Here is a 27,943-nt window from a genome sequence, read left to right as displayed (position 1 = left end):
TACATCGTGAGTGTTTCCATTATCTTTGAGACGACTTTTATAAAGTCATCGGAAATTATGACCGTTATTCGATTTAAAATAACGCCTGTAATGCTTTGCAATTGCTCGAATTCAAGCAACAGGTACACTAGTTTAATTTAATTTAAAAACTGGCGACAACTTAACATTTAGATGGGAACGAAATGTTGCAAGTCAAATGGTCGAAGGTAGAGGCTTCTCTATTTCCACCCCACCCTGTAAATAAAACATGTGATTGTAATTTCTTACATTTGTTTTGATTTTCTGTTTATAATTTGTTGTTATTTCGTCACCAGCATGGCAACCCATAAAGCCCATGTTAATTTAAAAAAAATTTCAAATTCATTTTTTGTGCTTATATTTGAGCCTATTTTAATTTTGAAGGGGATTCTGCACATCTACAGGAAAATATCTTTCTAACAGTATGCGTAGATTTTCCCTGCGATGCCCACGAGCTGAGAGAAAAGGTTTGAAAGAAACATGCTTGCCTGTTAATATATAGATAGATTCCATTTTTGATAAGGTAATGTGATTAAATTTATAGTTTTTATATACCGGGAGCTAGAATCCTAAATCATATTTTATATTATTTTTTCTTTATTTAAAAAAAAAATGTTCTAGGAGTGCTCACACCCTTCTACAGGTTGACAACTGTTGGCCTGGAGGGTTAAGGTATTATCATTCAAATAAAATCAATTAGTGATTGACAAGATTTGGACCGCTAGAAAAGTTTGCTCTCTGTTTATTATGCATTCATTTAAAAAGATGTAAAGTAGGTAGAAGAAATGGGATCAAGGCTTGAACAACCTACCATACTCTCACACTATTGAAATTCTATAAAAAAAGGGAGTATTATTAAATTAGATTATTAAATGTTATTAAATTAATTATTAAATAATTGTACTGAACTCAAGAAAGGTTGTTTATTTCTAATTTAACAAAAACTCAATCAAGATATAAAACAATAACACAAAACATATGTAGAACAATTACCATATGTTATTAACATATTAACTACTACTGTCATCCCTCCTTCACAAGTCAAATTTATTTGGTTTTCTTCTAATCCTTTCCCCTCGTCTTACAACAGGAGCTGAGTCATTGTTATGTTCTTCTGACCTGGACGATTGACCTTTATTCACATCATGGGAGATTCTGAATGACTTGTCTTTTCTTAGGAACCACGAGTTTCTTCGGTATTCTCGTCCATCACCAGTCTGGATTTTGTATGATCGTGGTTCAGGACCAACTTGAACAATCTTTGCTCTCAGCCAACACTTTGGTTTGAATCTGAAAAGCACTGGTTCATCGAGTTTAACACGTTCGCGGCGGCACGTCAAATGGCGGGCGTATCCCAGGTCCGGCGCAGCCCTCAGCATCGAACAAACCCGATTGCCGCGTGTGATTGGCTTTTCAATTTCGGGCTGACAAATAGCAAATAACGTGCGAGGATGTCCTGCTTTACAACGAGAGTCCACGTAGTTCGCTAAACACCAACAGATAGCAGCACTGCTTGTAACGTAGCCGGTCCCATTGGAATTGTATTGCCAAATGGAGGGAAAAAGACGGGACAAAAGTAGAATTTTGAGATTGCCAGACGGAGATTTACGGGAAGATTTACTACCAACCAACACCACAACAAAATACAGTATACTATTGAGCAGTGCTGTGCGAGGTTTCAAGTTTCTAGCTCTAATCCTGGCTTAAAAATAAATCATTTCGTACTGCATTGCAGCTTGGGAGCGATCGCACCCACCAGGATGGCATTAGGGTTCCGTATGGGAGCGATCGCTCCCATGCCGCCGCGAACGTGTTAGACTGATCAGGCTCTGTCTTCCTCATATCACCGTATAGCTTCTCTCGCCTTTTAATTTTTTTCTAGCTGTTTTGGAACATTCTTTATGACCATCGGAATAAGGTGGTTGGTCGTAGATGGAAGTAAAGTCTTTGTCCTCCTACTCATCAGCCGCTGAACTGGGGAACCTAGGTTACCTCTTGGTGTGTTATGGTGATGAAGAAGTGCAAGATAAATATCGGACTGTTCTTCTTGACACTTGACAATTAAGTTTTTCCCTTCTTGGACATACCTCTCCGCCAGCCCATTGGATCTTGGAAAATGAGGAGATGAAATTCTATGATTAAATTTCCATTCGGATACGAATTTAGTGAATTCTATTGAAGCAAAACATGGTCCTCCATCAGTTCTTAGTTCATCTGGAATACCATGAGTTGCAAAGTACTTTTTTAGGTGTGTAATAACAGTAATGCTACTTTTGTTCCTTAGACTTTCACACTCAAAATATCCTGAGTAACTATCAGCAACTACTAAGAAGTCTTTACCTCCACATTCAAAAACATCAGCACCGATGAACTGCCATGGCCTCACTGGTACTGTTTCTTGAAGGATCACATCTTGAGGTTTATCTCGTTGATATTTACTGCATACATTGCACCTCGCTACATATTGTTCAATATCTCTTTCCATATTAATCCAATATACATAGTCACGTGCTGTGTTAATTGAACTTTGAACACATTTGTGAGGACGGTGAATATTCTGTAACACTTCAAGTTTCATTTCATCAGGTATAATCAAACGGCTTCCTTTAAACAAAAGGCCATCATAGCAGCTTAGTTCTTCTCTAAAAGTGAAATATTTGACCAATTCCTTGTCAACATTGCTTCTTTCTTCGGGCCATCCATTCAAGATTATTTCCTTCAATTTAGAAAGCTCTGTGCATTTTCCAACACTAGTTCTGATTCGAGAAACTGTATCAGAAGACATAGGAATTATCAACTGAATGAGGTTCATCATCTTGATTGTCATTGTAGCAATCTCTACTCAAGGTGTCAGCCAGATGAAGCTCACAACCCCGCTTGTACACAACTCTTGGTCGATATGGTAAGATTTCCAAACACATTCTTTGGATTCTGGGAGGAGCATCAGACAACGGTTTCTTAAAGATAGCCTCTAAAGGCTTATGATCTGACTCTATTATCAACTCCTTGCATCCCCATACATACTCATGAAACCTTTTGCAAGCAGTCAGTATTGCGAATGTCTCTTTTTCAAGTTGACTGTAGTTCTGTTGTGATTGAGTCAATGCTTTGGAATTATAAGCTACGGGCTGCCCAGATTGTAACATAACAGCACCTACTGCATAACTGCTTGAATCCACAGAGAGAGTCACAGGAGAGTTGGGGTCATAGTAACGAAGCACGGGAGTTCTTTGCAGTTTTTGCTTTAACTTGTTAAATGCTTCTCGCTGTGGCGTATCCCAGAACCAGGCCACATTTTTTTCAGTGAGAACTCTAAGAGGTTGACTATCAACCGAAACATCTGGTATAAACTTTGACAAGTATGTTATACAACCTAAAAATCTCTGAAGCTCAGACAAACATGTGGGTTCCTTCATTCTTGAAATGGCTGTTACTTTGTCAGGATCAGCTTGTAACCCTTGGTCTGAAACTATGTGACCAAGAAATTTCACCATCGGTTTGGCAAATATACACTTTTCTTTGTTAAGTGTAAGTCCTGATTCACTCAGCCTTGTCATTACTTCGTTCGTGATCTTTTGCAAGTCACTTTCATTGTTACTGTGAATGAGTATATCATCCATTGAACACTCTACATTCTTAATTCCTTTGAGCAAGTCTGACATAATATACTGGAACACTTCAGGGGCCGATACCAAACCAAAGGGCATGCGTAAACAAGAGTAGCGCCCCCAAGGTGTTGAAAAAGTTAGTAGTTTGGATGTTCTCTTCGTAACTTTTATCTGCCAGAAACCTTTTTTACAGTCTAGGACGGTGAATAAACTAGAACCATTCAATCTAGCTGAGATGTCCTCTAATGTAGCCAATGGATAATGTCTACGCTTTACATTTTTGTTTAGATCAGTTGGGTCAATGCAAAGGCGTATTTTGTCTCTTTGTTGGACTATGACCATAGGAGACACACAAGGAGTAGGCTCACTTACCGGAGTAATAATCTTGTCTTTTACCATTTGGTCTAGTTCTGCTTTCACTGCATCACGTATTGGATGGGGTATTCGCCTGGGTGGGTGTATTTTGAAACTAGGATTTTCCACAAGATCAATATCATACTCAAATGACTTCAAACACCCTATTCCATCATATAATCCACTTATAGACTGATCAATTATACCAGCAATCCGTTTTACGAACCCTAGGGTTTCACATGATACTCTTCCTAATATTGATTGATACCCATTTGGAACTATTACAAACAAGACAGTGTCTTTATGAGACTTTTTGGTTACAACTGGACAAATGGCTTCACCCAAAACTGGCGTCTTTTGGTTGTTAAAAGAAACAAGGCATTTTGTTGCAGAAGGTACAATGTTCAGATTACAAGCTAGTGCCAAATCATGGGAAATAACATTGCACTGAGCCCCAGTATCTAATTTAAACTGCACAGTTTTGTTATTTGGCAATTTTAAGGGTTCTGTCCAATCTTGATTCTTGACTGGGTTAGAGATGCAATCAACATGCAATGGATAATCAGAATCTTCATTCTCTACCTACAACCTCTAAAACATCAGTATTTTTACTCTTACTAGGGAGATTCTTTCGAGTTTTACACATCTTAGCAAAATGACCTTTAGTCAAGCATTGATTGCAAGTTCGATTAAAAGCTGGACATTGGCCTCTAGAGTGTTCTAAACCACAACGTTTACAGTCAAAGACTGAATTTTGTAACGTAGGCCTAGAAAAGGAATCGTTCCTTTTGACGACATTAACATTTCTAGGGCTGTCAGAGGATATTTCTGCTAGTTGTTTCTTAGCTTGTTCATGTGCCCTACACTTACTAATTGCATCATCTAGGGTAAGCTTATCAGTAGAAAGTAGCTTTTCCCTTAAGCTAGAATCTGATATGCCAATAACTATTCTATCTCTTATCAAACTGTTTTTTAGTTGCTCAAAATTACAAGAATTAGCTTGGTTAACCAATTTTGTAAAAAAATCTTCAAAACTTTGATGGGTTTCTTGTGTAATTTTGTTGAACAAAAATCTCTCAAATACTTCATTAGATTTACCAACAAAAAACTTATCAAATCGTTGAACAACTTCATCTAATTCAATATCTTCATCATCCATGAAACCAAAACTGTTATATATATCTATAACATCTGGGCCTAAACTAGACATAAATGATGCTACCTGTACTGCATTGGATTTCCTATCAAGGCCAGAAGCTGTGTAGTACCAGTTCCACTGTTGCTTCCATTTATTCCAAGAAGGAGCCATCTGAGTACTTGAAACCACAAGACATTTTGGTGGTTTTACATTATTATCTTTGTCTTCTGTATGGTTTGTATGGATATCATCATCTTCCTTAAAGTCATACCTCTGATTTCTATTCCGTGTGGGTTTCGGCACCATGTCATTAAATTAATTATTAAATAATTGTACTGAACTCAAGAAAGGTTGTTTATTTCTAATTTAACAAAAACTCAATCAAGATATAAAACAATAACACAAAACATATGTAGAACAATTACCATGTTATTAACATATTAACTACTACTGTCAGGTATATTACCATAGACAAAAATAATTAAATATAGAACATCAGCTGTGCTGCGGTTATAAAACATATTTCAGTAATAAAAGTGATTCTAAATGTTAGAACAAAACTGAATTTTTATTATCATAGAAAAATGTAAACATAAACATTTTACAGATGTTTCAGATAATTGCAAGAGCCAGGTAATGTGATATAATATAATATATTACAGTCTTCCCCTCTAAAAAGAGAACAACAGGTTGAAGTCTTGGTGTGGAATACTTATAACTGATACTTATTTGTGGTGTAGATAATTAACTTCAGTTTTTTTTTTCCTTTTTTTTCATTAGAGCGGTGTATAGCTTAATAGCTTACTCGAGTCGTTGAATAATAGCAGGTTTTGACTGGATCTGGAGTAGGGTATTGAAAATGAATAGGAGCGGGAGTTAAATACTGAACAGGAGGGAAATCAACCAGGGGTTTTAGAATTGACGTGGTCGATTGGTAACCGTTGGAAACTGCTGTTGAAGCTGGAATGGAATAATCGTAGCTCACTGTCAGGGGAGTACACATTGGGCTTCAATGGTTTTACCGGGGCAGGAGGTACATATTCATTAAGTATTTATTTTCATGGACAAAACTAATTTGCTTTTCAATATACATATTATATGTAAATACAATATTGCAATGTGCCTGTATTTAGTGCTTTGTGCAGTGTCAGTTGGACAACCTGTCAGACATTTTGAATTCAAACTGTGTCATCCTATTTAAACTGTTGTTTTGTAACTACCATCTAGGCCTACTTCTGAAGAAGCCTCTGAAAGAGGCGAAATATTAAGTATATTATGTGTGTGATTTTATGTGTTCTTTGACTTGTCTGCAACCTTTCATCAGGTAAGTTAGCTGTGTCCTCTCCATCCTATATTTATTTATTTAGTATTAAAATTGTAATTTTGAATTTGTCGATCAGGGAAAGTTTAAAAAAATCATGGAAAAGTCAGGGAATTTTTCAATGTGGTTTCACTAGCCACCCTGTTAATGAAAAACTTTTGAAACTTTATTTATCGAATCAGTTCCATGAAATGTTTTGCAACCCTTTTTTGATGCTTCAAGAGTCAGAGCCTGTTCATACGCACCTTCAAAAGTCAATTCTGGATGCTGAAGAATCTTTTCACTGATTGTTTCATCTCGTAATCCTCGAATGAATTGTGCACGTAAAAACAAATCGACCACTGAAGATTCACAAGAAGGGCAGTTGAAATTGCATGTGAACGTAAGTCTTCTTAGTGCAGCTACAAACTCAGATATGGACTCTGTCGGACTTTGAACACGTGATAGAAAAGTATGTTGTTGGACAAAACATGGGTTTTGGACATAAATGTTTTTCAGCTATTTTAATCAATTCATCGTAGCTTTTGTTTGATGGTAGGTCTGGAGATACAAGAGTAGGTAGTTGATAATGTTTTGGTCCAATACAATTGATCAATATTCTTGCTTTGATTTGTTGTACTTTATCTTCGTTTCCTGTAATGTTTTTCAAATGAAAGTAATTTTCAAGTCGTTGTCTATATGAATTGAAATCTTCAAGATTTTCATCAAATGAATCGAAATTGAATGATGTGATTCCGTTCTGGGGTGTTAAAGGTTTTGAATTCTGTGCATGGGTTTGTGTGATTTCATTAAACTTGTTCAAAAGTATAGCCTGTTGTTGAACAAACGTTAATAAAATTGTTGATAGGCCTTCAGTCATGATAGTATGTTAATTTCAATGTTTATCCTGTAGAAAAGTGTACGAGTCATTAAAAATCCCATCCTCGTCGCCACTAAAACATATTTCAGTAATAAAAGTGATTCTAAATGTTAGAACAAAACTGAATTTTTATTATCATAGAAAAAATGTAAACATAAACATTTTACAGATGTTTCAGATAATTGTAAGAGCCAGGTAATGTGATATAATATATTACAGGTTACCATGGGTTCTGGTGCACACCGCTGGGAGCACCGTGTAGTTACACAGCGCATACTATTAGGGCACACACACACACACATAGTTCTAGGTGTGCGCTAGAACATATAGTCACAACCACAGCACGGTGTCAGCTATTTTAATTTCGTCAAGGTCTGTATTTAATTCTTTTTGCCTATGGTATTACATTTGTTTAGTTTTTCAAATTAACACCTGGGAACATAGTGGATACAATAAATTAGTCATAATAGGTTGTATAAATATTTAATAAATGCCAGAGTACATCACATTACATATCATAAGAGGCACATTATCTTGCACCTGTATACTTATCTGAAACCAACCGTCGAAGCAGTTTCACACTAAGCCAAAGGCACGGTTAGAGGGGAAGTTAAAGCTGTTAATAAACAATGACAAGCTAGAAGTAAGGTGATTTATGATCATATCAATGGTCTTACCATTCAAACTTTAAAATTATGTGACAACATTTTTTTTCAATAAACAACTTAATCTGAACTATTCAAATAATACTTCTAAAATTGTAACTCCGTGACAATCCAAAAGTTCTTATTTGGTATCAATGAGACCAAAAGTTTGAAATTATTTGTTTAACTAAAAACACCAATCCTATCACCCTAAAGAAAATTTTCAGTCTTTTATTTACCTAGTACTTAAAAATAGTTCACTTTCGTAGTTCAATAAATTTTACAAATATGGTATTACCTTTTTTATAAATGGTATGGTAATTTAAAAAAAAATCATTGTATTTTATATCATATCTCTGTTTCAACTAAAAAGATCTGTATCCTTGTGAAATCGGACAAAATAGTTTAAATAATGTGTCAATTCTATTTACATTGCTGATATTATATTGGCTGAAAACAAAATACTTTTGGAAATTAAAGAGTCTGAGTTTTACATATGATCAATATTGACTATTCACACACATACAATACAAAGGAACATGTTTGTATATTAGGTGTTCTGTGGTCACTCGGCTCCCCCGGTCAGAGCTGTGACGGTGAAGCGGATGTCGTCTGGATCACGAGACATGTATTCTCGGACGACTCGTACTCCATCCTGTAACAACAATTACAGGTTTTTGCTTTAACACACTAGATCCTACAAGCTGAAAGGCTTTTTAACCATAGGCAAGGGGTGAAAGTGTGATTGTAGTGATTTATTTCAACCCTCAAAATTGATGTTGTTAGACTTTACAGGAACCCCTAGTTAACCCTCTGGTGAACCCCTACAGGAGTTACAATAGAACCCCTTATATTCAACTACCGATTAGCACGGATGTATTAGGATTGAGTCTTCCCAGATACTAAAATCACGGTTTAGCGAAATACTACAGTTTGAACAGGAAAAGGTATCAAACTATGAAACGGCAATAAACATTAAAACACCTGAATTTTGTACTTGGCAGGACTCACGAATAATACACGTATTTCAACACAATAACACAAGCAAATAAATTATATACTGACTTTGAAATATTTACAAGGCACAAACAATTCTCTTTGAAAATTATCTGCAATTGGATTGTGGCGGATGAGTGAGTGTTGACGTATCGCGAGGGGTCTATGACATTGAGTGGGGCCGGCGGAAGAAGGTTGACTCATGTTTGGTTTATATCCTACTGTGCTTCCTTCCTATAATAAGTTGGTTTATCAGACCAGGGGCTCGGTCCCGTTGTGTACAGATATGAGGGGTTCTACTCTACTGTACATTCATCTTTTTCGAACATTCTCCTGTGCATAACACACCTGCTAGGTGAACACTCACCTAATTGCACGCTTTGTCATCTAAAAAAGAAGCATTATAAAATACTCCCGCCGCAGCAAACCTACAGACTAAGCAAATTTCCATTTGCCTGATTGTATTTACACTAAAATGTCTCCTTAAAAATGTCACATTTATTCCCTATTTAAATAGCATTAGTTTAACGAGTACTTGGGTTTGCTGCAACAGGGAGAAGTTGCAACTTAGAAGTTGCTAAATTTTTTGTTTTTAGGGCCATAAATGGGAAAAATCAATTTTTACCCCCATAAACCCCTGTTCCCATAGTCCGATCATGCTGGTTCGCGAACTCGTTCGAATAAACGTAGGTTTACACGTTTCTACCAAATTTAATCAAAACTGGATGATTTTTGCTCGAGTTATCGCGCTAACGGACACATATATATATTTAAATATGTATATATATTAATTTGAACGGATGGTGTTTTTGGCCTCTAGGGAACTCAAAACAAAAAAGTAAATCAGTCCCGGGTCCAGGTCTTACCATGAGTACTACAGTAATAGCTTATTCCCTATATGGGAAATTCGCTAAAAGAAGTAAAAAAGCAACTGAAATCACTAATTTGTTTAAAGAGGTTGAATTTAACATTGCATTTGCCCGTCTACATGGTTTCAGACTTTTGCATTGAATGTAACCATAGGTTATTTATTATAGTGTTATTTTACTATCATTTATGACAAAAGTTAACATAAAATTGATTCAGTTTTACCTCGAGGAGAGTATCAGGTGAAGAAGCTCCATGGTTTATCGGGAATGACCTTCTACCATCTGAAAAAAATCATCATTTGAAATAATATTGAAAGGAAATTCATCTTCTCATGTTGCAAACAGCCATAACAGTTATGGTTGGTAGAAAACTTAATTATTATTACAATATAAAAGTCTACTGACAACTTGTAATAATACTTGTAAATAATTTAAACTCAACCAGATGGTCGTGGCGTGGGACGGTGTGCTTTGGTCCTGGGTGTAGCAGTGGATGTATGTGTTAAAGATTTTATTGTTTGTGATGATGTATGTATGTTCTTTTGTTGTTTCTCATATTTAAAACCTTGTTGTTTTATTTTTGTCCTGGAATGTTATAATAATTTTGTTATAGGTTAACTCTAAGAACTGTTTGCCCTCAATACAGAAGGGTTTTTAATTCATCATATTGACAACTCACCCAACTCGTACAGTTGACCATCTTTGCAGACAAAAGCAATGAAGTGGAAGTTGACGGGTTCACTTGGGTCCGGAGCCTAAGAAGGAAATCATGTAACAATCAGTGATATTCCATTAACATTTACAGGGAAAAATTTATCAAAATCCAAATCAATACACAACAAAATATTTAATCTAAATTACTCGTCATAAGGTCTAACAATTTAGTTCTACTATTTTCAATAATGTTTACAACATCTAAGAAATATTGAAACTTGGTATGGGGTCTAAAACATGATATAAAACCCCTAATCAGAAAATCTGCAATCTACACAAACAATTATTTACCACTGCCTCCTGGAGTCTTGCGTTTAATCTGCGTTATAAAACCTTTTCCGTCTCAACAGTTAAAATATTAGTTGTTGGTCATTATGTGCATTTCATAGAATATATTCATTGTCTGGTCGAGATAGCAGTCAGTCCCTCACCAGCTGGTACATGATCTTAAATTTAAATCTCTAGAATGTGTATGTGTGTAGTGGTGTGTGGTGGAACTTTACTGTAATATTTTGGTCAGTCAAGATTTTGATTTCCTTTTGATGTTTTTGGAGGAAAGGGCACTTGGATAAGAATAAACTTTAAGAGAACTTACAACAATAAACAATAAATATATATGAAATAGTTAGATAATTCAATTTAACAATGACCCTACTTTTAAAACCCGGAATATCTCCTGCGGTTTGTACATACATTAACATTATTATCGCTTACCGTAGTCATGGAAACGTCATCATAGTCTTCCGTGATCACGGCAAAATGCGGAATATCTCCCGTAGTTCGTTTACATTATAGTTGCCCCCCTTTGGTCACGGAAACGTCATAATAGTCTTCTGCAAGGCAATCAAGACTTTTCCATGACCGCGGCAAATGCGTCAATTTTTCAATTGCAGAAACTTTGCATACGCTTGGCTCTAACTTTATTTGTGCTCGATCTCTTGAGCTTGTAGGCCAGGCTCGGCTCAGCTTGAATATCGAGCAGCTCGCACATTTCTGCTGTAGTTATTAATGGCTTAAATAAAAATCCAGAATGGCCTGAATAATCCCCGGTTTGTATACACCCGGAATAAATCATTTCAATTAGATAATTTTTTTTACTACTGAGTTAGTTTTTCTACCTCTGACTGTCCTTCTAGGGCGAGAGACTGATGAGCCGAAGACACTCCTTCGTTATTCTGCAGCAACTCCCCTCTCTGCTCAGGCGTCAGAGACTTGCCATCGTCTATAAATTTCTTCAAAACTCCATCCTCCAGCTGAATCCTGGACAGGTCGAAACAAAATTTTTTTAAATTGATATTGCCTGCCATGGCAACTCTTGAAAACTAATGAACAAGTAAACAAAGCGCCATTTACAGGTTCAGTAAAACAGAAACAGTAAATTTTATTAAAAATGTTTGATAGAAGAATTTATTTGAGAAAAACCATCTGTTAAGAATGAGTTTACACTTAACAGCATCAGCACATTGTAAGAACCTAGAGTGAGATAGGCAATGAGTTCGGTAGAAGATTGGTTGCATCCTCATTTAAAATGGTGGTAGTGTAATATGTTAAATTTATGGGTGTTTTAACTCTGATTAGAAAGAACATTATAACGGAAGAAAGGTAATCTTCTGCTATGAGTTGTTTGCAGCTTGGTAAATATTAGTATAAAGTAAGATGCAGATGTCTGAAACCTGACACATATATCTTTCAAGAACAGAGATGAACGGTGAAAAGTGTTGTCTTTGCCCTTAAGTGTGTAGTCATACACGTGATTCCAATTATCGCTGCTTGAAGGGTCAGATATCCGGAAGATGGAATGATTAAAACTCAACTGCAGCAACCTTTTTTTTTTAAGTCATTCCATATCCTTAACTTTGAAAGAAAATACTTAGTTAGAAGTTGCACTCACTTGTCCGTATTGTTGGCAACACTGTGCACTAGAGCCACAGTTCCGCAAGCGTTATGCACAAACTGTTTCATGTAGAACACCTCAGGGGACAAAGTCTGTCCCTTCTCCTTGATCTGAGCATCCTGTGCAGCACAATACTGCTCATACTGCAATCAATATGTCAACTATACAACATGCCAACTCATACCACCCTCATGTTTAAAGTATTATCCTATTACGGTCAATCTTGAAACAAATGATCATTTTGGATTATGCAAACATATTGTTAAGAAAAACTCGTTGGTTTGAGCATTAAGTTTACATTCTGAGGTTCAGTTAACCAATAACAAATGGAAATTTACCATATAGCATCATGATCTGGTTATTTTGAGGCATAGGCCATCTACCATCCACCATTTTGAGGATCTACCATCTAAAACTAGATAGGCTAGAGGAGAAGTGTCTATTTTGTACCTTCAAAAAAAACTTTAATTTTTATTTCTCTTAACCTTCTTTATTACAGCGAGTCATTTATTTATTCTAGTACAAAATTAGTAGATTACCTTTGTTGTTGTAGCCTGAAGTTTTTGAGTAGGTAAGATGTGTTAGTCCACCTAAGCTTTCGGCAGCTTATGTAAAAAAAAAGACCCCACAAAAAATTCCCCCGGTACTTCAGGGGGTCTTCTCAAGTTATTTTCTCATCACTAACACTACAGTCTATACTGTATTTAGTATTTACATAAATATTTAAACACGTCGGTTACTAGTATCAAAGACGGGCCGATCGGACAACAGACACGATGTGGATTCACGGCAGAAGTCTTTCTTTCTCCTTTAATTAGGTACTTGGACTGGGAGTGTTGGAATTTGAATTTTGGCAGTTTGACAGTTGAGGGTAGTTTGGACTTCCCTGGTTTATGGTCGGGCGGGTGCTTGATCTGTAGTGTTGCCAGTTTGTCATGTTTCCAGTTTTGAAACTAATTTAATGTTGTATATTAATTTGAAAATTGCAGAGCTAGTGTAGTCTTCTTTTTTTGTTACGGGGCTGTAGGCTATAGTATATCTGGTAGCTTTCATGTAATTTGCTAATGGTTTTGAGTGGGCTTTGCTCAGAATCTTGAGGGTATTGAAAAAATATATTGAGCGAGTTACATTTTGTTTTAAGTAGGTGTTTGGCTACAATAATTGAAGTGGAGTTGTTATGAAGACATGTATTATGATCTCTTAAATCAACGGATAAATGGATCCTACATCGTCTTGTCTAACCGACCCGATCGCGATACTAGTGTCCGTGTGTGTGTGTGGAAGCATTTTTGGAACAGTAAGTAGACTATAGTGTCAGTGATTAGGAGATAAGTCAAGAAGACCCCTGAAGATACCACACAAGCTGGAGAAATGCACAGGGTTACAAAAACATCTTACCTACTCAAACAGGCTACAACAACAAAGGTAATCTATTATTGAATTTCTTGAAACTGGAATAGAAATACAAATAATAAAAAAAAAAGTTTACACAACATAATTTCCAACACTGCAATAGCCTCACGGGGCTTTTCTGCAGCCACTGTAGATGACAATCATGTTCATTTCAAAGTCCAAAAATGCAAAAGTAAATTTATAATGAGGTTTTACACGAGATAAGTCATTTCACAAACAAACTGATTGAGGCAGATAGATAATTGTGTAGGCCTATCTAATCTTCTGATAGTAACTATCCAAGTTGACTTGTCTAGTATGTTTTGAGTTTGTTGGATCCTACACATTTGTAATTACAATGTGCTATTTCAGAGTTAAAATCTCAATCCAGTCAACTGATACCAAAGAATTGTCTATCTTGAAATAAAACACTTATTCCAACTGAATCTGAGCACATACTAAACTTAGGGTGCTTACCAAACTGAACGTTCATATGCGACTGAGATTCACAGCCTATGTGACATAATGTCCATGTTTCCAGGGTAGCTACCACACTCACTAATATTAATATTGATTGGTATCAGAGGCAATCTAAATTATATTTGTTGTAACAAAATTTTCTTTTTCATTACCAAACCCAAAAATATTGACCTAAGCAAGTCATTTTGATTCCAAATAAAAACTTAATGGTGAGAATATATGCAGTTGATTAATTTGCCTTGATCCAAAAAGAAACTAGGCTATATCTGCTCAGTTAACTTTTACAATTTGTTTCATCTGAAGAAGGTTTCTTACTCATTACATTCAAATCTATGACTCTCTGGTTTTAATTTCCATCAAAAAAATAATTCTCATGAGTGTGTTTAGAAAAAGCTCATTTTGAGGTGTTTACCAGTCACTTCACACTTAAATTTCTACTATTATCACAAAATTACAACCGTAAAAGCCTGCACTAATATGAAATTAACAAAGTAACATAAATATACTTTCAATCGGTTAAGAACTAAGCTGACAATGACGGATATTCTAAACCCCTGCATTAGTGTGTGGCGGAGAGCACACCCTTAAGACACTGCTCTTATGACCAGACACAACGACAGTAACTTGGCAACCAAATGTATCTAAAACAGGAGAACCCTGTATACGTTAAGCCGAGCAACTACAGATAAGGCTCTGATCTATTGAATCTATCAAAATGAAGATCACAGGTCTCCAATGGAAACAAACAAAACGTACATTTATAAAACAAGTGCTGAACTACAGGACTCACCTTCTCAGAGATGGGGAAGAGCAGCAGCAAGGCCAGCACTGGCTGAGGCACCACAGCAAGAAGATCAGGGTCCAATCCATACACATCCACAATCTGCCACTTCTTAGGAACCCCGAGATTGTAGAGGAACTGAGGACAGAAATCCAAAGTCCCAAACACATTGTAGCCATTGAGACAAAACAAAGAAAAAGTATTACCAGGACTGATGGAAGCATGCAAAGGAATATATAGAGAAAGAATGAAAAGATATACAGAGGAAACATGCTTATGGAACAACTGTGTGCATTTAGCTCGGGAATGGTGGGGCGGAAATATACTAGTACCGAGCCAGGAACAGTTTTTGTTTACAACAGAAGTTGTACCGCACAGGCTCTTCCTACAGGGTGAGCGCCATAGTATGTTATGGTGAGGGGGGAGAGGAGAGCGGAAGAAGATGAAAAATAAAATTTTAACTGGACACACTGGTGCTAGACACAACTTAAATGTACCATTGAATGTTTCCTCTGTATCTTACTGACCTGTGTTTAGCATAACAATGACAATTAATCAAGTACAAGTATTTTTAAAGTAAATAATCTTTTTTGAGGACATGTTTTCCTCGGGAAGGATTTCTTATTAGTTTTAGATGTTAAATTGAATATTGCTATTGCTACTATAGTAAACACTTGCTAATTCGACATGTTCAAGATTTAGGCATTGTCATATTATTGAAAATGCCAGATATCTCATGAGGCCAAAGAGTTCACTATACACTATCTACTTACAAAACTTCAATGAATTAAAAGTAAAGTTCCCAACCTTGTTCATAACCTGTAAAAGAACAAATAATGACTCAGAATAATTAGTTACACAACACAACAAACCATCTACCTCCTTGTTTAGAAAAAGCATAAATGTACCATGCAGTGTTTCTAAAATTTGTGTGCATTAATTTCTTAAATAGTATTCTTTTACTGAATTCAAAATTAATTCAGCATATAAAAAACCACAAAAGAGTTTCATCAAATCACACAGAAATTACAAAAGTACACCTACAAACAGTTAGGTAACCTGCTGGCTATTAGCCTAAATATTTATTTTTCATGTTTTAACACATTTGGCATTTTATTTAGGCTACCTATATTTTTATGAGAGAACTATCCAAATCCTAGTAGGCCTATTGTTACAGCATAAAATCAACCTTTTATTATAAGAGGGTGAAGAATCAATATTTATTTGATTATGGATGGGGCCTATCACACTCTTAAGAACAAAGCTGTATGATTGTAAAAAACTTGGCAAAATCCTCACTTCACTTGAGTATCACTTGAATGTTGCTTTGACCCAAGATATTACTAAAAATATATCATTTAACAAAGACACTTAACTTGAGCCTGCTGTTACTACAACATTTTCTATGATAAATCTGAAATAAGTATCTTTGAGGCAATAAACAACTTGAGTGTTTGGTAATTCATTACACTGTTTGTGTAAACAAAATTCTATTGATAAAGCAGAAGTAGTTAAGTTAGTACAATGTAGTTTTAAAATAAATTTACTAAGGTTTTAAGTTATTTATGATTATAATGCCATACTTACATCAGGATTTGATTCCAGTGGAAGCCAATACGTCATTTTTTATCTCGACTGCTTAACTAATCTTGAGAGAAGAATAACTTAGGTTCACTCTGTAACAAAAAAGTATAACTTATTCTTTAGTAGTAAGCCAATCTCAATATCATATTTAGTTTAGTCCTGATGGCCTGAAAAGTCTCAGAGAACAAATTGAAAAAAAATCATGAAAATAGAAAACCAATGGTTGCTGAGTTTGTTTTTGAGTTCATCATTTATTATGCAGAGAACTAACATTCCTTGACTTATGGGTCCTTGACGTTTACAAATATGTGGTAACATATTACCATACACTTCAGTTGGATGTAGCAATTCGTTACTAAAACAAATTTGACACTTTAAATAGGCTAGTTCTAAATTTGGGTTAATGCAAGTTATTTCTTATTGGAATCTGAATCTTTAAATCCAAAATACGGAATGAAAATATTGAATTTTCGATATTTCGATTATTTCATTTGATAAAAAGTTTGGTTAGTTAGGTTAACCTAACCTAACTAACCGAATGAAATAATCAATATATCAAATAATATTTATATCGAAAATTTGGTTGGATTATTTAATTCGGTTTTCGGAGTCCAGCTTATGAAAGTCTACCCAGGCCTATTATACATCAATGCTAACAATGCTAAACAACGTAAAAGGAGTATTAGCATTGTTTAAATGGAGAAAAGTGATCATACATTTAGAAAACAACACGTTTCTCTGTTATTATTTATCCAATCTTAACAAATCAGGTATCATTGAAAACTACATAAAATTTACAAACTTTTTTGTCTCTTGCAATTTTTTTGTAAAGTTAACGGTTTTCGTGAAATTAGGCATCAAATATTTTAAATGGCCGCCGTTTTGAAATGGTTAATGATTTTTTAGTATAATTTCTAACGATAATAGGTCTTAATAAGATTAACATTTTTGCAAAATATCAAAGCTGTATCTCAAACCGTTTAGGAGTTATTAGTTTTTTTGTAAAAAACACATAAATACCGACAGTCGGTAAACTAGACACCACAGACCCATGTACCTATGGTGAAATGTGTTTGTCTTGACCTAAGGAATAACGCTATATACAAGTGTCCAGAGAGTTACGGGACACCCTGTATATAACTCAATCCCAACCTTTAGAGGAGAAGGTAGGCCAAGGTGTTGTGTTAGGGGAAATTTTTAGTCTAGAGACTTCTTTAAAACTATGATCAAGTTAAGCTAACTTAACTTAGGCCTACCTTCCTAACCTACCTTAACTTTTTATACTTTATAGCCTACACCTGAATCAAAACACTGGTTGATATCCGACACCATGTTAATTTTACATGTTGAATCAAACACTGTTTGCTTCCCACATACCCTACATCTCTAGCACGATGCCACTATATCACCTTGTTCTAACCGTCATCGGAAGCACTCAATTACTCAATTAAGTGCATAAATGTGTTAAACTGTTTAATATGTTTCTTTTATTTAAATACTCAGTTATTATAAAATAAATACTGGTAAGTTAACTTCTTGTTCAGCTTTGAACGTGTAATTAAATTAAACCTAAAAATACAAAAAATATGTCTACTAACACTTGAAATAATATAGTGTCTATTTACACTTATACTGCTGACTCACAAGACGGTAAATACAAATAAAAGATGGGGTCATTCTCCTATTGTGACTCTGATGATGATTGGAGTGTCTAATCAAAATCGATCACCAATTACCATCCTTTATATATTTACCGTCTTGTGAGTCAACAGTAAGTGTACATATATTAATACAAGTGTGTCATTAGACATCTTTATTAGGCCTAGTATTTTCAGGTAAAATGTATCACAGTAGAAATTTAACAGAAAAGGGTCCTACCCTTAGAGTACAATTAGAATTCAACAATAAATTTCACACTTCATTTGGAATCCCAGCTCCATCTTCAAATTCCCTCGCTGACCACCATTTCTTTTTTGTTCGTCTCAGACGATTAAGTTGCTAAAACTGCACAATTTTTTTCTTGAACTTTATTTTTATTCTAAGCATCCAAGTTAGGGCTGTTTTTGACAATAGCCATAAGTTACTAGAGATTGATTATTAATTGGACAATACTTAGCCAAGTAACTTACACAGCTAACTTAGATTCGCCTGACCCGAGTAATGCACACTTAACTTATATGATCTAATTTAACTTAGGTAGGGCCTAATAAAATGCAAAATTAACGTTGGACGGAGCTTGTACTACTTTGTCTGATATTAACTTAGTCACACTTTTAACACGTTCGCTACCACAATTATATGGAATTTACGTTCGCATAGACCAGCGACGCAATTGTGCGTCGACTCGTTTCTCACAATAGACCACCGACGCATATTTGCGTCAGCTGGTCACATTGAAATGGACTAACGATGCACATTTGCGTCGGCATTCTAATGTTATTAAACAGCGTATTTCTTAGCAACGGTCTATTTTAAAGCCCGGATTTTATCGTATCGGTCTAGAGGGATATCTGCCGCAAATGTGCTTCGCTTGGTCCGTGGATATGACGATTGGTTACGTCACACAACAGTTGGCAACATTGTTGTTTACATTGTATATTCCGCGACATCACAGAACAGATGTAAACGTTATAACCTTTGCAGTTTTGGCTAGTGTTTAGTGGAGTTTCTTTAGTTGTTTGTGTAAAAGCTTGAAACAACCAAATTTACAACGACGCTTACGTGCGTCGCCTGGTCTATTGAAACGAAAATGTAATGTTTTTAACTGGATTTCGTTAAATAGACTGACCGACGCATATATGCGGCGTTTTAAAATTCGCTCATAACGAAAAATAAAAACAATATTTATTGCTTACTAATTCACTTAAGGTTATTATGAAGTCAATTAGTCCATTTAAACGATATTTCTCTTTTGGTCTGTCGGCAATGTTATTCCTATATCACTTGGTCTGTAAGCAACGTCATGATCATTCCTTTTAGTCTGTAAGAGTGACCGGACCGACGCAAATGTGCGTCGCTCGGTAGCGAACGTGTTAATAAGATTTTGGAGTACTGTAGGCCCAACTTAATGATAATGAGTTGGCTTGGGTCCAATAGGGAGCTAAGGCTTACCGGTATATTAATTCATAGATAAAATGGTACTTTGGTATTATCCAGAGGCCAGCTTTATACAGCATGCTGCAGCGGTTATATTATCATAAATGGAAAGAACATACTATAATTGACTTACTATCCATATTTGACATGATTACAATTAGCGGTGACAGGTGATGTGCGTGCTCCGGTCAACGACCTCGACTTGGCCTACTTGGAGGAGATTTGGCTAGCGAAAGTATGACTCATCTGGTATTGTTTGATTCATAATGAAACGAGGAAAGTCATACAAACATATTTATAATAACCCAACATAACATAACCTCCGCAGCGTGCTGTACAAGAGTGGCCTCCGGATACGGTAATACTAAAGTACCGATAAAACATACTCCCTTAGTAGATTTCTCGTCCTTATGGATCAACTGCAGCCAATTTTACTATTATTTCTGTCTGGTTCACTGTAGGGGTCGTGTTTTGTTTACAATTTATCTCTTGTCATTTCAGTAGGCTTAATTTAAAATCTCATTTAACCAAATACAACTACAGTAGACTCCCTCTTATCTGGACACCTTTTAACCGGACCACACTCGGTAGAAGTGAAATCTCTTTATCTGGATAATTTTTATCAACACATCGGTTTAACCGGACTAGATCGGCAGGAAGTGGGGGTACTGAAACGACTGTTCTCGTGGGAAAGATTTGAGACCAGTGATTACGTGTCTAAATACAACTAGTGGCTTGTAGAGACATTTATAAGTCCCTAAAAAGCTCAAATTTAAAAAAAATTATTGTAATCTTTAAACAAACTCAGAATCAAATCTATGTGTCAGGATAGATGTCCCAGTACAACAAATCTTTTGTGTAAAAAAACAGTTTGTTTTTATCTTTGTTTGCTTTTGTTGATATTATTATCAATAAATAATTTGAACAACTCTAGATATTTAACTCTGCTAAAGGCAGCAAACATGTTTGTGAATAAATATTGTAAGGTAGCTTTGGTATTTTGGTTACTGATGAAAAAAGCTTCCCTGATTGAAATTATGGAAAATATCTTCGTCAAATATGGAAAGGCAAAAAAGTGTGTTGAGATAAGTTTTTTTTAATGGTCAAAACCGCTAAATTAGCACCCCGACCCAGTTATTGTTTCTATGATTATGCTCATTTTGTTAAGGTTTAACAAAATTAGTGTAAAGTAAAGGCATCCCATTGACTAACTTAACCCTAGATTTGTTTCTGATCAACATCAAAATGCTACTATTAGCCTAGTGTAAGATTATGTGGTGGTATTCCTCCTAAAGGTGCGATTTACTCTACATATCCTATCAAAAAAAGGGCCTAATCAACGTCTGGTTAGGTACTAACTGTTTTGCGACTGGTAAGAGTTCCATTTACCCAGTTATCGAAACCAATCACAACATGCATAGGCCTATTTTTAGTTAGTTTTAAGAAACGGAAATACCTCTAGGTTTTACTGTTATATATAGGTGCTCCCTTTACTACCGTGCATGCTAGGCTATATTATTTGAACATGTACCTGGTTAGTCTCCTCTAAACAATATTGTTTTTTCCGCCCATTGAAAATTGACATAGTAATGAACAAATTCTTATAAATTTATAAAATTATAAAACAAATTCTTATACGAATTCTTAATGAACGAATACCTGTACGAACCCCTATTTCATCTTTATTCCAAAATTGTTTTCTAAGAGGGACCGTTAGCCCTCCGAGCGTCACTCGTTAAAAATCGACTCACGACTCACGAGTCGATTTTTTGACACACGAACATCGTTTACGGCGAAGGCTCTAAGACTGACTGAATCGGATTGAACTGGATCGAGTAAGGTATCGTTCTTTTCGTTAGATTCTAAGCTTTCTCCAGAGGTCTGTCTCTAAGCGCTTTATGTTCTCCGAGCCGATCGTAATTGTAGCAGACAGCTGACGTTCGTGTTTTAGACAACTTGGTTATTTCACATCGGTGACTTGTGTGTTTTTGTACGTTTATCGTCGTTTTTAGTGGTAAAAATGGACAGTAGTGATATACGTAATGCACTAGAAGATGATATTAGTGATGTTGAAGGACTTATTGACGATCCAGATGAAGTAGGTTAGTGATATTGATGTAAATTATCAGCCAGATTCCTAGCTATGGTTAGGCTATGCATTCTTAGCTAAACGCTATGTACTGAAATCTGTTTTTTGCCCATAACTTATTTATTTGCAAATCTACTTCCTTATATTATTATATATTTGTAATCCTCATAAAATTTAGAACAAAGTGGCTATTTTCCAATATTTATAGGCCTATAATTTATACAATTTCATTGAGCGCAAACTTATTTTTTTTTCAATTTTTCAAAAATAATTTTTTTTTTACCTGAAAAAATTTTTTGAAACAAATATTCCTTATGTTTTATGTATGATATTGAAGCCCATGATTTTCCAAACAAAATGGTATATAGAACAGTAGAATTAACATTGTTTTAAGCTTCTCAGATCCGTTTTAATAAAACCTTGCAAATGCGCCAAAAATAGGTGGACATTAAGGCCTAAACTATGGACACTCGGAGGGTTAATTGAGGTTATTCAACTTCATAAAAAATATTGATTAAACTCTACAATAAATCTCAAATATAAATGTTATTAAATTTTCAAAAGAGTATGTAAACAATCTTTAACGTATGTTTTAAAATAAAATAAAGCAAAAGTTCTCCATTTAATCTTGAATTGTTTCTTTAATCCTGAAAACAATTGATTTAAACTTTGACGTAGTAACTAAAACGTCTTAATCATTATAGGTAACGCTATACCTGGTTTTATATAGTATACAGTACATTGCAGAGTTGACTGACAAATGAGTAATCCAAATGTAATATTGCTTATTTGCTTAGTAATAAATCACGATCAGCTGTATTGAAATAAACAAAAATCAGCAGTAAATGGCTTCTAATGCTATTCTTATGGAGAAAATTTTACGTTATATCTAATTGTGTGTTAAAATTATGGAGATTTCACTATTTTTCCCGCCGTCACGGGATTGAGACCTTTAATTTGAGCCCTCTCCCGTCATTCTACGACTTCCTAGTCGTCCACAATTTTGACGCAAAGAATCTGCTTACGTAATTAATATATAGATAGATGCTCTCCTAATTTTAAGTCAAACTACCTGTTGCTCGAATTCGAGCAATTGCCAAGTATTACAGGCTGCGTTATTTTAAAACGAATAACAAAGATAATTTCTGATGACTTTAAGATTCGACTAAAAAATTATGGAAACACTCAAGATGTATATAACAGATCGATAAAATCAACATTTCTTGTGAATATCTTAACATTTTTCAAAAGGTGATATTGTTTTTTAGCGTTTTCTACTACTCATAGCCGCATTAGGTTGTCCATAATAATGATTATAAATTTAAAAAAAAATTATTTCTATTTCTTCTTCTTGGTGGTGTTCTATGACTTTCCTATCTTTCCGTCGTTTGCAAATCGGCTCTTTCAATGATTACTAAGAATTCGTCATTGACTTTGACCTTGGCAACAATAGCTTCTTGGAAACTGGTTTAGACAACCGAACCATTTCTTCGATAATAAAATGTGGAGGAGAACTTATAGATCTCAACTATAAACCGTGGATTGTTGACAAAAACCACAGATGTTCCTTGTGTAATTTAAACGAGAATGAATATGCTTTACACTTTGTGGCTAGTTGCCCTGTGTTCAATGACTTGCGACTCTTGTATTTTGGTAAACAAAAAATACAATATGAGGAGTTTGTGGATTATTTGAATGGGAAGGATTGGCGGGGCCTTGGAAGTTTTTTTAAAAATTGCATGGAAACGTAGATGAGAGTTAGTTAGGAATTTAATTTTTAAAATTTTGTATTACAATATGTTTACATTTATGTGTATGTATGCATACATGTGTATGTGTATGTATGCATACATGTGTATGTGTATGTATGCATACATGTGTATGTGTATGTATGTATGTATATGTGGTGCATAAAGAAGTGTTATTTTATTTTGTTTTTAGTGCTCAGTATGTTGATTTATGTGGAACAATTTGATTTCTAATATTGAATGGACATTATGCCAACCCAGTAAACGGTCGTATGATTGTTGTACATGTGCATGTATCAATTTATCGTACCCATTTCATGTAGCCTACTGTACATAATATGTATTCAATAAAGCACTTTTCTATTCTATTCTATTCTGATTACTAAGAAATTCAGCACAGTGTTAATTCAGTTTTATTTTTAGTATATCAAATTATCCAGCTCTCTCGCTTTTTTCCATTGTAATATTTACGCCAACCCAAATTCAAATAGGGGTAGTAAATATTTAATTTAATCCAAGTCAGTATATGTTTGTAGCAAACTGTTAAATTAGCAAACTTATTGACTGTTTACAATTAACATATGTTCTCTTCTCAATTTTAATTTCTGACAACATCTGGAGTTTCATGACACTTTTTGTTTCCCATGTTAATCTTATGGATAGGTAAATGGAACTTTAAAGGGCCCCAGGGCCTCACTCTCTAATTATTTCCCTAAAAAGAAAGTTTCCTGTACAACTTCACGTTACGCTCTTTCCAATGACACCAAAAACATGTCAATCGGTTCAGTAGTTTCGGAGGAGTAATTGTCACAAAAAACTTGCTTGCGTATCAAATAAGTATAGATAGGCCTACTGTATAGAGTATGCATTTAAACGGTCGTTTTAATGAGATTTTGGGGACGTCGATTTAACCGGAAGACCCGTTATCCGGACTGGCCTCGATCCCAAGGAGTCCGGATAAGAGAGAGTCTACTGTAACTTAATTAAACTTATCTAACTTTATCATAAACAATAACTCGTCCACTGTTTAATACTTAGCGATGACTGGGAACTAAGGGACCTACAGTTTATAGTGGAATCCGAACCACATTTTTCCTTGATAACGAATTGGTCTAATTATCAGGATAGCACTGCGGATTTAAGTTATAAATTTAAGTTATACAACCAAACAGTAAAGTACAAATCATGAAATTAACTTAAACTTAAAATAAGATAGGCCTAATATAAACAAAATTTCGTCGATACTATCGATCAGTGTCACCGGACTTGAACTAAGTAGAAACGAAAAACGAGCTTCAAAATTTACAATGGGATGAAAAGTCTACTTTTGTGTTGGTTCGTCTATGATTTATCATTTCCATTGATTTTAAGCTTCGTTACTTACTAGACCTAGCCTAATCATGATGCTTTGTTGATGGATGGCAAAACTGTGCCAACTGTGGGAAGATACAAAAGGTTCACATTAGTAAATGCCCAAAATAGAACTAGAAAAAATTTGATACAGGCCTGGACTCAAATTAGGGGTTATTATTTTTGTTCTATGTTTAAACTTACCAGGCATTTTAAACTAACACTTATTTAACTTAGGCTTCCACTTAGGAACTTCTGGAGCAAGCGAATTGCGGTGATAAAATGGTAAAACTCGCCTTTCAAAAATTGTGAGAATGGTTCCAAAAGGAAATTTACTAATTTATTATTTATGAATTACCCAGAGCTTAAGAATGTACTTGAATATTTAATTTTCGCACCCAAATCAAATTACCTGTTGAAAGAAGCCTTGTAACCGTGAAACCGTCAAAGGCCTAGACTTACTCTTTCACAACCACAACTACAAACTAAACTACACAAGAGACAGGCAGGACAAGACCAAGACAGGAGACAGACAGGAGACAAGCCAAGCAAGCAGACGGAGACGGATCACCCGGCGCGGCGGTTCGTTCTCGTTCCGATTTAGTTTCCGTTCCGTTCCTCTCACACCCTGGGTTTAGATTCAGCGCAGTTTTCGTTCTCGAACGTGATTTAGTGATTTTCTCTATGGTTCAATCATTGATTATGTTTCTCCCAAGACTTGGGAAGATGTATAATCAATGGTTCAATCCAGTGATATACAGGGTGATTGATATAAGTGTGCCAGCCGTTTTATTCGAAAACTATAAGAGATATCGAAAAAAGTTAAATGGTAAGTGCCTTGGATTTTTTATTTAAAAAATTGTAGTCAAGTCAAAAAAATTATTTTAGCCGCCATTTTTCCAATATGGCCGCCAACTTAGATTTTTCTTACGGAACACCCTGTATTTTATTATGTATTCTGGTAGAAAAAGTAATTTTAAGATGATTTTATTCTTGTGATTTTTTTCATAAACCTAACCGTTTCAAAGATAATAATGGTTAAAGTTTTGAAATTTCTGCATGAGAAAGAGTTTCGATAAAGGCCTAAGCAAGCATGCCAGCTGTTTTGTTAGAAAACAATTCAAAATTTCACAACTTAAACCATTATTATCTTTGAAACGGTTAGGTTTATGAAAAAAATCACAAGAATAAAATCGTCTTAAAATTAATTTTTCTACCAGAATACATAATAAAATACAGGGTGTTCCGTAAGAAAAATCAAAGTTGGCGGCCATATTGGAAAAATGGCGGCTAAAATAATCTTTTCGACTTGACTATAATTTTTTAAATGAAAAATCCAAGGCACTTACCATTTAACTTTTTTTGATATCTCTTATAGTTTTCGAATAAAACGGCTGGCACACTTATATCAATCACCCTGTATAGTGGTTTATTTACCTTTACTTCCGTCCCAGTTCAAAGAACTTGCACACAAGTACATTGTTACAATAAATTAAAACATATGGTTCTCGCAGACATACATTTTATTTAATCGTACCACCGCGGGAGCCGGCTGGAGAACACTCAAGAACTTTTGATGGCTGCACTTTAGTTTACGGTCTACACTCATTCGAACGAATGTATCGATTGGGTACTTATTTCGATATATCAAGTTTGGTCAGTTCGGTTAGGTTAACCTAATCTAACTAACCGAATGAAATAATCGATACATCGAATAACGAATAATCTGTATATCGATATTATTCATTCGAACGAGTGTAGGACGTAGACTAAAGTGCAGCCATTTTTTTTCCTACAGGCACCCGACAAAGTTGGTTTCCTTGTACTGTTTATAGTACAGAAAGCTACTAATTGCTGCATATTTATACTTTGCCGTACGGTTTATACTTTGCCGCACATCAGGATTCCAACGAAACAACACAAAACAGCGTGGTTCTATTATGCACGTAATCCGTGTACGCTTGGAAATAGGTTGGCAACACAAAGATAATAATACTATGAGCAGCTGATTGACTATTATAACTACCATTTAACCAGTGTTGGGAAGTAGCGCGCTACAAGTAGCGACGTAACGTTAGCTGTAGCTACGCTACTTTTAAGATTTTGTAGCTTTAGCTGTAGCTAGCTACATTTTTAAACTAGTTGTAGCGGAATTTTAGCTACTTTTCTCGCTACATTAACATTGTTTGAAATAGTGATTTTTATCATAACCTCAACCTTACGTGAAATAACCTCTTTCAAACTGGGGTTTTCAAAAAAATTAGGCCTACTTTCTTGGCTTCGTACAGCTGGTTGCAGCCGTTTCATTCCCTATTACAACGTTCTGTGGACATGGAGGCCATTAAATGAGTGTTATCCACATTTTTGGCTCTCATTTCCTTAATTTACTACTCTATGATTATTGTCAGATAAAATAAAATCGCTAGATGCAGACGACGTTTAAACGTTACCGGTGACAAGAGAAGCTATTGAATGCTTGCAAATGATTGACAGGGAAATTAGTAATCAATTTAGTTTCTTTATTATATCGATAGTGTTTCAACTTGGGTTTCAATTGAAACCAACACTCCTTAAAATAATGAGAAAGCTGGTCTATCGACCTTTGCTTCAGCTGTTGATTGTGGTTTATCATCACAAGCCCTTCCTTGGTTAGATTACGAAGATTTTTCAAAGGTTTACTAAATTAACAAAGAGGAAATTACCTGATGAGATTTAAGATATGCCTAGACTACATGATAATTGTAACGATAAAATCTCCATATAACATGAAACTTACATTGAAAAAATAGCATAGTTTGCTCCTGCTAACAGCTCTTGTATAGGACTGTTCCTAGGCTATGCTATGGTTTAAGACGAATACCAAGTTCCAAGTCCATTTATTAGGGATATCTGTTTAGTCCTTGCAAGAACAAGCCTACTATAGCCAAATTGTTACATAGCCAAGTAGGCCTACATGTTATTTTTACTTTACAAATTTCAACATGTTTAAATTAAAAGCCGATTTCAGG

At 35.1% G+C, this 27,943-nt stretch overlaps 1 protein-coding gene across 4 annotated transcripts; it reads right to left on the bottom strand.

The window, feature by feature from the left end:
- Positions 1-7,765: 7,765 nt before the first annotated feature.
- Positions 7,766-25,452, bottom strand: LOC129005405 (ubiquitin carboxyl-terminal hydrolase isozyme L3-like). 4 transcript variants are annotated; one of them, XM_054434286.1, is made up of 9 exons: positions 25,348-25,452; positions 16,656-16,744; positions 15,876-15,887; positions 15,078-15,206; positions 12,413-12,558; positions 11,640-11,781; positions 10,487-10,562; positions 10,031-10,089; positions 7,766-8,597 (listed from the first exon to the last, which is right to left on the bottom strand). In XM_054434286.1, the coding sequence occupies exons 2-9, from the start codon at positions 16,689-16,691 to the stop codon at positions 8,508-8,510; spliced, it is 690 nt and encodes a 229-aa protein (XP_054290261.1). In that variant the 5' UTR covers positions 16,692-16,744; positions 25,348-25,452; the 3' UTR covers positions 7,766-8,507. The 4 variants fall into 4 exon arrangements, with proteins under 4 accessions (XP_054290261.1, XP_054290262.1, XP_054290263.1 ...); XM_054434287.1 differs by lacking the exon at positions 25,348-25,452 and adding an exon at positions 25,140-25,324; XM_054434288.1 differs by lacking the exon at positions 25,348-25,452 and adding an exon at positions 25,158-25,324.
- Positions 25,453-27,943: the final 2,491 nt, after the last annotated feature.

The sequence above is a fragment of the Macrosteles quadrilineatus genome, unplaced genomic scaffold, assembly GCF_028750875.1.
Source record: "Macrosteles quadrilineatus isolate MER2022 unplaced genomic scaffold, UCM_ALF_1.0 Scaffold_21__1_contigs__length_2333173, whole genome shotgun sequence".
In the NCBI taxonomy this organism is placed as follows: domain Eukaryota; kingdom Metazoa; phylum Arthropoda; class Insecta; order Hemiptera; family Cicadellidae; genus Macrosteles; species Macrosteles quadrilineatus.
The sequence above is the reverse complement of the archived record's forward strand: the minus strand, read 5'-3'. Positions and strand labels throughout refer to the sequence as shown.

Coding starts and splice junctions, on each gene's coding strand:
- LOC129005405 (XM_054434286.1), bottom strand. CDS start 16,691: ATGACGTATTGGCTTCCACTGGAATCAAATCCTGAT. Junction 12,559..15,077: donor TCTTCCCCATCTCTGAGAAG/GTGAGTCCTGTA, acceptor TATTGATTGCAG/TATGAGCAGTATTGTGCTGC. Junction 10,090..10,486: donor TGGTCAACTGTACGAGTTGG/GTGAGTTGTCAA, acceptor GATTTTTTTCAG/ATGGTAGAAGGTCATTCCCG.